We start from the raw sequence: 13,244 nt of genomic DNA, 5'->3' as shown, positions 1-13,244 counted from the left end.
TGGAGCGGACAAGCCCCTTCAGACAGTCTGCCCAAATGTTTGTTTCTTTCGATCCCAACAGAAGGGGAGTCGCTGTTGGGAAACGTACCATTTCCATTTCTAATTGGATAGCAGATTGCATTTCCTTCACTTATGCCCAAGCTGGGCTGACTCTTGAGGGTCATGTCACGGCTCATAGTATTAGAGCCATGGCAGTGTCAGTGGCTCACTTGGTCAGCCACTATAGAAGAGATTTGCAAGGCTGCGACGTGGTCATCAGTCCACACATTCACATCTCATTACTGCCTTCAGCAGGATTCCTGATTTGACAGTCGGTTTGGGCAGTCAGTGCTGCAGAATCTGTTTGAGGTTTAGAATCCAACTCCACCCCCCTAGGCCCACATTTTGTTCTGTTCCAGGTTGCGCACTCAGATGTTTCTTCGTAGTTCAATCTTGTCCTCGCCGTTGAGAGGCCCATTTGACTATTGTTCATTGTTTTGAGTGAGCCTGGGGGCTACGGATACCCCACATGTGAGAACAAGCAGCCTGCTTGTCCTCTGAGAAAGCAAAGATACTTAACTGTAGCAGGTATTCTCGGAGTACAGCAGGCAGATTGTTCTCACCAACCCACCCACCTCCCCTTTTGGAGTTGTTGTTGTTGCTCTTTATTTGCTTTTTGATATAACTGAGGCGGGAACGGACGCGAGCAGGTGGGAAGATGGCCGCGCATGCGCGGTGTGAGTCCCTCGCGCTCCGGAAGCTGTCACAAAGCTTTATTGATTTTTTGTTAGAAAAATCCTCCGTTCCTGGGCCGCCGTGGATGCCAACCCACATGTGAGAACAATCAGCCTGCTGTCCTCGGAGAATACCTGCTACAGGTAAGTATCTTCGCTTTTCCACAGTAACATACATATTAAATGACGGCAGATAAAGACCAGAACAGTCATCCAGTCTGCCCAACAAGATAAACTCATTGTACATGATATGTGATACTTTATATGTATATCCGAGTTTCATTTGTCCTTGCCATTCTCAGGGCACATGAATATATATAAGAGATTTGTATGCCTTGGGCCCATTGCATGCAAATACGTTATACATATTCATTGAGGAAATACCAAAAACCAAAATAGACATGGCCCTCCAGAACTGGGTTTAGGGAACTCTGCCGAAATGACATTCAGATATGACAAAGATCTTAATGCACAAGAAGCAAATTCTTTTCTGTTGAAAGGAAGCTGTATATTTTCATTTAGTGGCTAATGGGTTTATGGTATGGTCTTCCAGAGGAGCTGGTGGAGGCAAAATCATAGTTAAAGAAAAATTAAGAAAGCTTGGGATAAGCAGTTACAAAGACATGAAGGAAAAGCCATAGGTCTGCCATGCTTCAGGTGGTAAATTTAAGCAAACCAGATAGAACTTGTGTCTCCATCTGCTATCATATTTTGTTTTGTGTTTACTGTTTGAGTATACAGGTGTCTAATATATGGGGCATGGCTAGTAATCTGTCTCAGCATTAGTAGTGTGACATTGCTTCCAGTGGAAGCATTTACAAGAACAGCTTAAGGTAATATGGTCGTTCATGAAGAAAGCTTTTATTTGTGTTCAGGTGAGGATTGTAAAATATAATGTGCTTAAGTTTTGTTTTTGTTTTTTGTTTTTTTTGCATTGCTTAGAAAACATTCCAGAGAAGTGGACTCCAGAAGTGAAGCATTTCTGTCCCAATGTACCAATTATCCTGGTGGGGAACAAGAAGGACTTGAGGAATGATGAGCATACACGGCGGGAGTTAGCCAAAATGAAACAGGTGATGTCACTTGAATGTATCTGTTGGCTTTTAGAATTCTAGCCCATGGAGTAGACAGAAGTAAAAGCCAGACCAGTTATCTTTCAAAGAGGAGTAAAGATGGTCTCCATGCCTAACACTTTGTATCCTGTTCTGGTCAAGTGTTGTGACCCATGGTGATATGAAAACCCAGAACTATTTTTTTGCCTTTTATCATTTGGACATTACAACGAAAAGTAAACCGTATATGTTGGATACAGGCAGTGTAGCAAAAGATGACAGAATTAGCACAGATTTGAAATTGATGAGTAGTGACGCCAGTGTCAAGGCTTGAACCTTTTTTCCAATCCAGTTACTCAACTTCTTGTATGCCTGCCTTTCTTACAAATACAGGAAGTGAGACAGTGCAAGAGCTATAAGAAGGACGTGGCTGTTGTATATGTGATGCTCTTTAACCTAAAAAAGGATCCGCAGTCAGTCTCGGCTTTAAGTTTTTAGTGATGCAATTTGATGTGTCAAGTACCTTTGACCTTGTTGATGCTTTTAGGCCTGTTGGATCAGTTTGGATTGCTTTGGGAAGGTCTGCCAATGGTTCTGTGGCTTCCTAAAATCTAGATCGTATCAAGTGAAGTTGTCGGGTTCTCTTACCTTCCTGGTTTCCTGACTGTGGGATGCCACAGAGAGTGCCACTTTCTCCAATCCTATTCAGTGTTATGATGGCTCCATTAGGTGAAAGGCTAGAGGCAGCGGGATTCTGCACTTTTATTTATGTGGACTGGTCTTCTAGAAATTGCTCCTAAGATTAGGTTTGGCCTGGATTTATTGGAATCCTGGGCTTCTGAATTTAAGACTAAATTTCTTGTGGTTACCAACCCCTTTGACTGTACCGCATATAATAATTTTACTATTGACAGCTTGTCATACCGCCTAGACTCTACACTTGGGGTACTGGTGTATTAATTGACAAGTCACCTCATGTTCGAGCTTCAGGTTTCTTCAGTAGTGTAAAAATCCTTCAGGTCTCTTTGGAAGCTGAGGAGAATCGGATCATTTTTCTCGCCAGACATCTTTAGACAGTTCAATCCTCGGTTTTAACTCTATTCAATTACTGCAATTCCATTTATGCTGGATGTAAAGAGGGTGTCCTAAAAAGGCTACAAACAGCCCAAAATACTGCAGCTAGGCTTGTTCTCAAGGTATCATGTCTTGATAGAGCCACTCCATTATGCAAGCTGCACGGGTTGCTCATTAAAGCCAGAATTATTTTTAAATTATGTGTTTGTGTCTTTCAAATATTATATGGCATGTCACCGGATTTTATGCAGTCCTTAATAACTGTTCCCCTGCACAATATAACCTCTGGCTCTAGGGACTACCTTAGACTTCATCTTCCAGTTCCTTTTCGTCAAGCAGATGAATCCAATACGAGTGGGTTGTGTCCATCAACCAGCAGGGGGAGATAGCACTGAAAAACCATAGTGCCTCGTGGCCAGTTAGCTCCATCTGCCTCTTCAGTATTCTCTATCTCCCCAGCAGGGTGGTTGCAGCTTGTTCAAGCTCCTTCAGAAAATCTGCCTGGGGTGGCTCCTGTGCTTTTGCCAGTTGTAGCAGGGGTGTTGTGGCTGATGGTGCCCACTTTAAAGGCAAATAGGTTAGCCCTTTCCCTGCCTTACCCGGCCCCCGATGTGGAAGTAGACAAATAGGCAAGTCCTGTCCCTGTCTTTGCCCACGCTGTGGATGCAGGCACATAGATTTGCCCTTTCCCTGCCTTTCCCGTGCTACTAATCCTCCGGAGTTGGAAATTTGCCTCTTTCACTGTTGCCTCAAACTTTCCTCACAGCGTTAAAAAAAAAAAAAAAAAAAAGTCGCATTGCGCTTTGGCGCTGCGATCCCAGAAAAGAGGTTTTCTTCTGATTGTGCAGCGTGACCAGAGCTCGGAGACTTGGTCTGGTGAGGTAAGAGCATTTTGTAACGCCTCCGGGGAGGGCCCACATTCGGGACGATTTTGGCGCGCGCTTTCGGCGATGGCTGCTGAGAAAGTTAAGCGCTGTTCTGTTTGGGGCAAGCGCAGATCTGCTGTGGGTCTCTGTAAGGCGTGCTTTTCAGACAGTAGAGCCGGCCTGAGCATGGCGAGCGATGTTCCTTCCCGCTCCGTGGATCTGGCAGCAGGCGCCATTTTGGAACAGCATGGCGCGACCCCCGCTGAGGCGGAGGGGTTTGAGCCTGGAGGGGCGCCTCGTGTGGAGGCTAATAAAAGAGCTGTTTCCCCCGAACTGGAACCGGGAGGCCAGGGTGAGCCATTCTCCCCTGAATTTGTTTTATTGCTGCATAGTGCATACATGTTAAAAAGAGCTCTTCCGCAGGGATCCCCTGCGGCCCTGCTTTCTGTATTCCCTCCAGTGGAGTCTGGCCTTGGATTACCGTCGGGCGCGTTTTCCCCTGACAGCGCGTTTTCCCCTGACAGATGGCCGCAAGACAAGCGCAGAAGAGTGGCAGCTATGAAACGGTCCTTTGAAATTTCAGGCCTCTCCTTACGGGCGTCTGCATGCAGCTGCTACGCTGCCCGAGCCTGCCTCGCTTGGTTACAACAGGCAGTGGAACAGCCCGGAGATGGAGTGGAGCCCCTTACGGAGGTGGCACTGCGGATGGAGTCTGCCTAGTCATTTTTGGCTGACGCTTTTATGATCTGGTCAGAGCTTCGACTAAACAGATGGCTGTAGCGGTGGCGGCTTGCCGTCTTCTGTGGCTACGGCATTGGGCAGCTGACATGGCCTCTAAGCAAAGGTTGGTGAAGTTGCCCTTTCAAGGCCTTCTCCTGTTTGGTGAGGAGTTGGAGAAAATTGTGAAAGGCCTGGGGGATGCTAAACCCCAGCGCTTACTCGAGGATAGGCCGTGGCCTTCTTCTAAGGGTGAGGCGGTTCCCTCCTCTTACAGACCTCGCTTCCGTGAAGCTAGAAGGTACCGCCCGGGGCGTTCTGCTGGGTTCACTTCGCGTGCCCGTTTTCAGTAGAGGAACTCCTTTCGCTAGGACAAACGTTCCGCAGCAGCAGGCTCAAGACCTGGAGTTCAAGGGCGACCCTCTCAGTGATGGTGCGAAGGCCCCCTCCTCGATTCCTGTGATAGGAGGACGACTTTTCTTCTTTCTTGAGGAGTGGGCCAAGATTACCTCAGATCAGTGGGTCTTGGACCTGATCAGAGAAGGCTACAGAATAGAATTCAATGCCCCGATAAGAGACGTGTTTGTGGAGTCCCGATGCGGTTCTGCCGCCAATCGGGTGGCGGTAGAGGAGACCTTGCAAGGCTTGATTCACATAGGGGCGGTTTCCCCCGTGCCTCCTGCCGAATGCGGCTCTGGAAGTTACTCCATTTACTTCGTGGTGCCGCGAAAAGGAGGGTCTTTTCGGCCTATCCTAGACTTAAAAGAAGTCAACAAGTCTCTGAACGTATGGCATTTTCACATGGAAACTCTGCGCTCCGTCATAGCGGCGGTACAGCCAGGAGAGTTTCTCACGTCTCTGGACCTGAAAGAAGCTTACTTGCACATACCAATTTGGCCCCCGCACCAGAGGTTTCTGCTTTTTGTGGTGATGGGAAAACATTTCCAGTTTCGGGCCTTGCCTTTTGGCCTCGCCACAGCTCCCCGAATCTTTTCCAAGGTAATGGTGGTAGTAGCTGCTTTTCTCAGGCGAGAGGGTATCCGGGTTCACCCATACCTAGACAACTGGCTCATCAGAGCAGACTCTGCAGAAGAGAGTCATCAGGTTACAGCCAGAGTGGTCTCAGTACTGCAATCTCTGGGCTGGGTCGTCAATATAGCCAAAAGTCACCTGACCCCCTCTCAATCTCTAGAATATTTGGGGGTCCGGTTCGACACAGCCTCGGGGATGGTCTTCCTACCCGAGCAAAGGCGGTGCAAGCTTCAGAACCAGGTCCGTCTGCTCCTGAGGATGCCTCGCCCGCGAGCTTGGCCAGTTGTTGGGGTCGATGACGGCCACTTTGGAAGTGGTGCCTTGGGCAAGAGCGCACCCGAGACCTCTGCAGTGTTTCCTGCTTCAACGGTGGTCTCCAATATCTCAGGATTATCAATGCAGACTCATGTGGCTCCCTGCGGCCCGGCTCAGTATGGAGTGGTGGCTCTCAGCATGCTGCGGCGAGGAATGCCGCCTCACATTGAGTACAAGATTTCAGCGTATTATCTACAACGACTCTAGATCTTTTTCTTGGGTGCTGACTCCCAAGGTGGACCCTAGCATCCAGTAACTATGATTCGGATTATTCTTTCCAATGTCCATCACCTTGCATTTGTTCACATTAAATTTCATCCGCCATTTGGACGCCTAGAGGGGCATAATCGAAAGGGACGCCCAAGTTTTTCTGAGGACGTCCTCGCAGGACATCCCCATGAAGGGGCGGGGAAACCCATATTATCGAAACAAGATGGACGTCCATCTTTCGTTTCGATAATACAGTTGGAGATGCCCAAATCTGGAAATTTAGGTCAACCTTACAGATGGTCGTCCTTAGACTTGGTCATTTCTGATTTTCGGCGATAATGGAAACTGAGGATGCCCATATCAGAAACGAACAAATGCAAGCCCTGTGGTCATGGGAGGAGCCAGCATTCGTAGTGCAGTGGTCCCCCTCACATGCCAGGACACCAACCGGGCAACCTAGGGGGCACTGTAATGGACTTTAGAAATTGCTCCCAGGTGCATAGCTCCCTTACCATGTGTGCTGAGCCCCCCCCCCCCCAACCACCCCCAAAACCCACTACCCACAACACTACCATAGCCCTTATGGGTGAAGGGGGGCACCTAGATGTGAGTACAGTGGGTTTTGGAGGGCTCACATTTACCAACCCAAGTGTAACAGGTGGTGGGGGATGGGCCTGTGTCCGCCTGTCTGAAGTGCACTGCACCCACTAAAACTGCTCTAGGGACTGCATACTGCTGCAATGGACCGGAGTATGACATTTGAGGCTGGCATAGAGGCGGCAAAAAATACCCTTAATTGTTCTGTCTGTGTACTGTCTTATCTAGATTGTAAGCTCTTAGCGGGGATAGTCTTTGTGTATGGTGTACAGCACTGCGTATGCCTTGTAGCGCTATAGAAATGATAAATAGTAGTAGTAGTAGTAGTAGTTGCAGCAGATGAATCCTGGAACTAGTGGATTAAGTCCGCCTACCAGCAGGTGGAGATAAACTAAAGGCAGTGATGTCAGACGGCCAGCTCCTTCCTCAGTTAGTATGTCTCTATCTCAGCAGGTGGTGGACAGCTTTTTCTCCAGCTTCTGGGCCCAAGGCCTCTGAGGGTGCTCCTGGGCCGGTGGCCAGTTTGAGCCAGGGGTGGCAGACTGGTGGTGTCCCCTTTGGCAGCATACGCAGTTGCTGGGTCCCTGCTGCACCTCAAATTCCCTCTGAACAGGCTTTTGCTGCTCCTTTTCTTCCCTTTTTGTTTCTGCCTCCTTACTAAAAAAAAAAAAAAGAGAGAGAGAGAGAACCATAGAATTTATTTAAAAGAGAAGCACAGGGAAGTGTGTTTTTGCTGAGAGCAGGTTTGTGTTACTGCTGTCCAAGTTCTGTTTTCTTTTGCCTGCTTGTCTGAGCCTGCCTCGAAGTGGAGTCTGAGTTTTTTTTTCTTCGGCTCAGCTGTCAGTTCCCGCGCTTTCCCAGTCTGGGGTAAGTCCTGCTGGGTTCCTGTTCGGGGATGGGCGATGGCAGCGGAGGCGGTAAAATGCTGTTCCCGATGCGGGAAACTGGCGTTCGGCGGCAGACCTTTGCAGCACGGGGTGCGCTGATTTGGCAGGACTCGCCAGAGCGGTGGTCACCCCCCCCACACACACACACACCCCCCGAGAGAATGCTTTCCCGCCCAGATTCTGGTGATTCTTGCTCCATTTTGCGATCGGTTGCGGAGCCAGCTCCGGTAGCGGTTTTGGCCAAAGCTGCTTCTCCGCTGGTAGGGGAGTCGGGGGGGGGGGGGTGCCCAGGCACTGTGGGCGATGGTGCAGGTGCCATGGGAACCTCCTTCGTTGTGGCGGAGGGGTTTTCTGGCTGCGACCTCCTCCGTTGTGGCGGAGGGATTTTCGCCATAGTTTATTTTGCTACTCCATCAGGCGTTTTTGTTGAACAGGGCCTTGCCCCCCCCTCACATGGCTGCGACAGCTTCGGCCTTTGATTCTCTCTGGGGGTAACCAAGAGATTTTGGGTTTTTCCCCAGAGGATTTCTCCTCCCTTAAAAAGCCTTGGCTTTTTTGGGGTCTGAGGAGGGGTCCTGCATACGGTCGCCTGCAGCTTCATCCGTGGTGGCTCTCTCGGAGCAGACGGGGGTAGAGGACATGGAGGACAGTGTCCTTACTGACCAACCGGAGGACTGTTCCACTGTGAGGATTTTCCATAAGGGGGAGTTGTTCTCCTTTATCTCTCAGACGCTGGAAGCCCTGAATATAGAGGACCCTGAGGTTGAGGCTTCTCAGGCGGTCAACCCCAAGGTGGCTAGTACCAGACTACCTTCTAAGACCTTTCCGGTACATGAAGCTATTGAAGAGTTGATTTCAGCCCAGTGGGCGGATCCGGATGGGGGGGCTGAAAGTAGCTAGGGCTATGGCCAGGCTGGATCCGGTTTCAGCGGACCGTTTAGAGCAGTTTTCTCTACCTAGGGTGGATGCCCTGGTGACGGCGGTCACTAAGAAGACTACTTACTCTTCCAGTGGAAGGTGGTGTGGCACTTAAGGATATGCAAGACAGATGACTGGAGGCCTGCCTGTGAGGTGGCCGCTTTGACACTTCAAGCTTCTGTTTGTAGTTCTTATGCGGCTAGAGCTTCTCAGTTGGCTACATTCTGTCATGGATTAGATTTTGGAGTCTGATATGCCGGGAACTCCTCAGATGTCACTTATGGATATTGGGCTGGCGTACTTGGCGGATGCCTTGTATGATTTGGTTCATGCTTCGGCCAAACTCATGGCCTTGTCAATTTCCTCTCAATGTCTTCTGTGGCTCCGTCATTGGGCCGCAGATACTGCCTCTAAGCAAGGCTCATAATTGCCGTTCCAAGGGAAATTGCTTTTTGGGGAAGACCTAGAAAAGATTGTTAGATTTGGGGGATTCCAAATCCCAACGTCTTCCGGAGGATAGACCCAAGTCTACTTCCAGGCTGGGAGCCTTGAGGTCACGTTTCAGAGAGACATAAGTAATGCCACACTGGGAAAAGACCAAGGGTCCATCGAGCCCAGCATCCTGTCCACGACAGCGGCGAATCCAGGCCAAGGGCACCTGGCGAGCTTCCCAAACGTACAGACAGTCTATACATGTTATTCCTGGAATTGTGGATTTTTCCCGTCCATTTAGTAGCGGTTTATGGACTTGTCCTTTAGGAAACCGTCTAACCCCTTTTTAAACTCTGCTAAGCTAACCGCCTTCACCACGTTCTCCGGCAACGAATTCCAGAGTTTAATTATGCATTGGGTGAAGAAAACGTTTCTCCGATTTGTTTTAAATTTACTACACTGTAGTTTCATTGCATGCCCCTTAGTCCTAGTATTTTTGGAAAGCGTGAACAGACGCTTCACATCCACCTGTTCCACGCCACTCATTATTTTATATACCTCTGTCATGTCTCCCCTCAACCCCTAGCCTCCTTAGTCTTTCTTCATAGGGAAGTCGTCCCATCCCCGCTATCATTGTAGTCGCCCTTCGCTGCACCTTTTCCAATTCTACTATATCTTTCTTGAGATGCGGCGACCAGAATTGAACACAGTACTCAAGGTGCGGTCACACCATGGAGCGATACAACGGCATTATAACATCCTCACACCTGTTTTCCATACCTTTCCTAATAATACCCAACATTCTATTCGCTTTCCTAGCTGCAGCAGGACACTGAGCTGAAGGTTTCAGTGTATTATCGACGATGACACCCAGATCCCTTGGTCCGTAACTCCTAACGTGGAACCTTGCATGACGTAGCTATAATTCGGGTTCTTTTTTCCCACATGCATCACCTTGCACTTGCTCACATTAAACGTCATCTGCCATTTAGCCTCCCAGTCTCGTAAGGTCCTTCTGTAATTTTTCACAATCCTGTCGCGAGTTAACGACTTTGAATAACTTTGTGTCATCAGCAAATTTAATTACCTCGCTAGTTATTCCCAACTCTAAATCATTTATAAATATATTAAAAAGCAGCGGTCCTAGCACAGACCCCTGAGGAACCTCACTAACTACCCTTCTCCATTGTGAATACTGCCCATTTAACCCCACTCTCTGTTTCCTATCCTTCAACCAGTTTTTAATCCACAATAGGACATTTCCTCTTATCCCATGATCCTCCAATTTCCTCTGTAGCCTTTCATGAGGTACCTTGTCAAACGCCTTTTGAAAATCCAGATACACGATATCAACCGGCTCTCCGGGGCGGTCCAATGCAGCCTGGCAGCATTCTTCCTTTCGTAACGAGAAGCGTCCGGCTGGACCCCCCCTCTCGTCAGGGGGCTCCTCGGGCCTCCCAATGATGGGGCGCAGATCCACTCGGGAGGAGAGCAGATTGGTGGTCGGCTTTCTCTTTTTCATCCAGAGTGGGCCAGAATTACTTCGGACCAGTGGGTCCTCGATGTGGTGCGAGAAGGTTACAAGCTAGAATTCTTCTCTCCCGTCAAGACTTTTTTCTGGAGTCCCTCTGTGTATCGCGGGCCAAGAGTACAGCGGTTCTGCAGTGTTTGTGAGACCTGCTAAGGATAGGGGCTATTGTGCCTGTTCCTCCTCTCGAAAGGTGCACAGGTCGGTGCTCCATCTTCTTTGTGGTTCCAAAGAAGGGAGGGGCTTTTCGGCCTATTCTCGATCTCAGAAAAGTAAACCAGTTTTTGTGGGTTCGTCACTTCCGCATGGAGACATTAAGGGCAGTTATTGCTGCTGTTCAACCAGGCGAGTTTTTGAAGGCTCTCGATTTGAGGGAAACTTACCTGCACATTCCCATTTAGCAGCCCCATCAGAGGTTTCTCAGATTTGCGGTGCTGGGTCAGCATTTCCAGTTTTGGGCCCTTCCTTTTCGGAATGGCCACTGCCCCACGCATTTTTTCCAAGGCCGTGGTGGTGGCGGCGTTCCTGCAGAAGGAGGGGATTCAACTGCATCCATATCTCGACGACTGGCTGGTTCGGGTGACGACAGCAGAGGCGAGTGGTCACCGAGCGATTGCGGTGTTGCAATCCTTAGGTTGGGTGGTCAGTATGGACAAGAGTCATCTGGTTCCTACTCAGTCTGGAGTATCTTGGAGTGCAATTCGATGCGAAGTGGGGGAAGGTGTTTCTCCCCAAGGGGTGAAGGATCAAATTGCTTTCTCAGGTACGGACCTTATTGAGTCGTCGCGCTCCCTGAGTGTGGGACTATGTTCAGCTTCCTTTTATTAAGCTGCGCGGCAGTGCCGATGGAGACCATTCAAAGTGGGTGGACTTTGTCGGCATTACTGCACTGGCAGCTGCTAGCATGACTTGATAAAAGGGAGCCTAAATGACAACCAGCTAATTATCTGGAATTGTAAGCAATCTAATTTTCCACTTGAACTATGTTGATGTTTGTTGGTTGTAAATCAGATGGAATACATTTGTTGTAAACTGTTCTATATCCTTTTGTCGAAAAGTGGATTTGTTTATTTAAATGTATGAAAACTCTTTTTCTCGTCATAAGTAAGTTTGAGTAGTTGTTAGTAAGATGAGCATCTCTCAATACATATATGAGTAGGTAGGTGTTTTGAGAATTTATTCTAGTACTTAAGTGCAGTGGAATAGTCCACCTACTTTTGTGTACCTATTTAGGCCCCCACTAGGGTTAAAAGTCTGTGTTCCCAGTTGCTTTATAGCAAGACAAACTGAGCATTCAGTGTAGCTTCTAAATTTGTCAGATTCTGTAGTTGTGCTTAAGGCTTACAAACAATTTTTAACCTTTTTCCACAGGAACCAGTGAAGCCTGAGGAAGGTCGTGATATGGCAAACAGAATTGGTGCATTTGGTTACATGGAGTGTTCAGCAAAGACTAAAGATGGTGTGAGGGAAGTTTTCGAAATGGCTACAAGAGCAGCCTTGCAAGCCAGACGAGGAAAGAAGAAATCTGGCTGTCGCCTTATTTAAAATATTAAAAGAATCCAAACAAAACCATCACCATCATCCACAACAACAACAACAAAAGAAAAGTCAAAAGAAGGCAGCCAAGGAGCACCAACCTTACCAGGCTGTCACTTAAAATGACAAATGTGGAGTAATGTTAATATGATTACTGGCCTTCCGTTTATCTATGTTTCTTACAGGTTTTTAAACCATCTTGCTACCAGTATTTAAAACCCAACTATGATTTTTTTTTTCCATTCTGTTTTTGTCTGTTTTTAACAATTCCACTTTCTTAGCACCTGAACACACACAATTAACTTTGACATTCCTTTAGTAATTATCCTGTGCACTCCTGCAGAGGATGGTCTCTGAAGTGGAATAAATAGCCACTGGGCAAAATATGAAGTTTGACCCTCTCCACTAGAAGGCCCAGGAAAAAGTATAGGGGGTCCAGTGATAGACTGTGTCGTAACTATTGTCTGTCTAACATGTAATATAAAGGTTGTACAGTGCTTTCCCTCCTTTCTGAAAATGGCCCAGAGCACCTTGCAGCCCATTGTTTTGTTTAAGGCAGTGGTTCCCAAAACTGGTCCTGGAGGCATCCCAGCCAGTCAGCTTTCAGGATATCCAGAGAGATTTGCATGCAAATATCATTATAGATATCCTGAAAACCTGACTGGCTGGGGTGCCTCTAGGACTAGGTTGGTAAACTCTGTTTTGAGTTTATATTTTATTCAGAAGAACAGCGCCCTCTCTAGTTATGGTCTGCATACACTCAGTTGCAGTTAAGGCCTTTTTGCTAGGAAATTTGCAATCCTCATCAAATGTGTAAGCACTAAAGGTTCAGATCTAATCCTTGACACTAAGAATTTCATCAAAGTGTGCCAGCTGTACAGGCCATTTTGGCAATTTTTATAGGTTATAATCACCATTGGAAAGACCATTCTAATAGACTTTGCTTTTACAGTACAGTCTTGATTATCTGACATAAATGGGACCAACCCATTGTTGGATAAATGAAAAGTTGGATGATATGGAAAACCATGCATAAACAAAGCATTCTGTGGCATGATTGTAGCACTAAAACATAATTACTGTTCTAATTTTTAATAGAAATAAATGCAATCTCACTGTGTGTCTGTTGGATATGCTGGATGGTCAGATTAGCAAAGGTCGAATAATAGAGACTGTACTGTACTTTGCAGAAGTCAGGTTTAAGATGGGGAAGGAATGTGGTTTCACACACTGCAGCTTTAAACTTTGGAGTGATATGTTAATTTGAAACCATTTTGGAAATTAAAATGAAAATTTTAACATTTTCATGTTAGTTATGTAGTAGATACTGATGTGTGTTTTCAAAGCACTTAGACTTTCAAAGTGTT

The 13,244-nt window shown here is 47.4% G+C and overlaps 1 protein-coding gene across 1 annotated transcript in view; it reads left to right on the top strand.

Annotated features, from left to right (window-relative positions):
• RHOA (ras homolog family member A) overlaps positions 1–12,965 on the top strand; it is a 49,885-nt gene extending 36,920 nt beyond the window's left edge. The window contains exons 4-5 of the mRNA XM_030205456.1: positions 1,656–1,786; positions 11,713–12,965. Coding sequence (XP_030061316.1) covers positions 1,656–1,786; positions 11,713–11,886 — 305 coding nt within the window. The 3' untranslated portion in view covers positions 11,887–12,965. The remainder of the gene's footprint in view (positions 1–1,655; positions 1,787–11,712) is intronic.
• The last annotated feature ends 279 nt before the right edge of the window (positions 12,966–13,244 follow it).

The sequence above is a fragment of the Microcaecilia unicolor genome, chromosome 6 (assembly GCF_901765095.1).
Source record: "Microcaecilia unicolor chromosome 6, aMicUni1.1, whole genome shotgun sequence".
NCBI classification, from domain to species: Eukaryota; Metazoa; Chordata; class Amphibia; order Gymnophiona; family Siphonopidae; genus Microcaecilia; species Microcaecilia unicolor.
The sequence above is the reverse complement of the archived record's forward strand: the minus strand, read 5'-3'. Positions and strand labels throughout refer to the sequence as shown.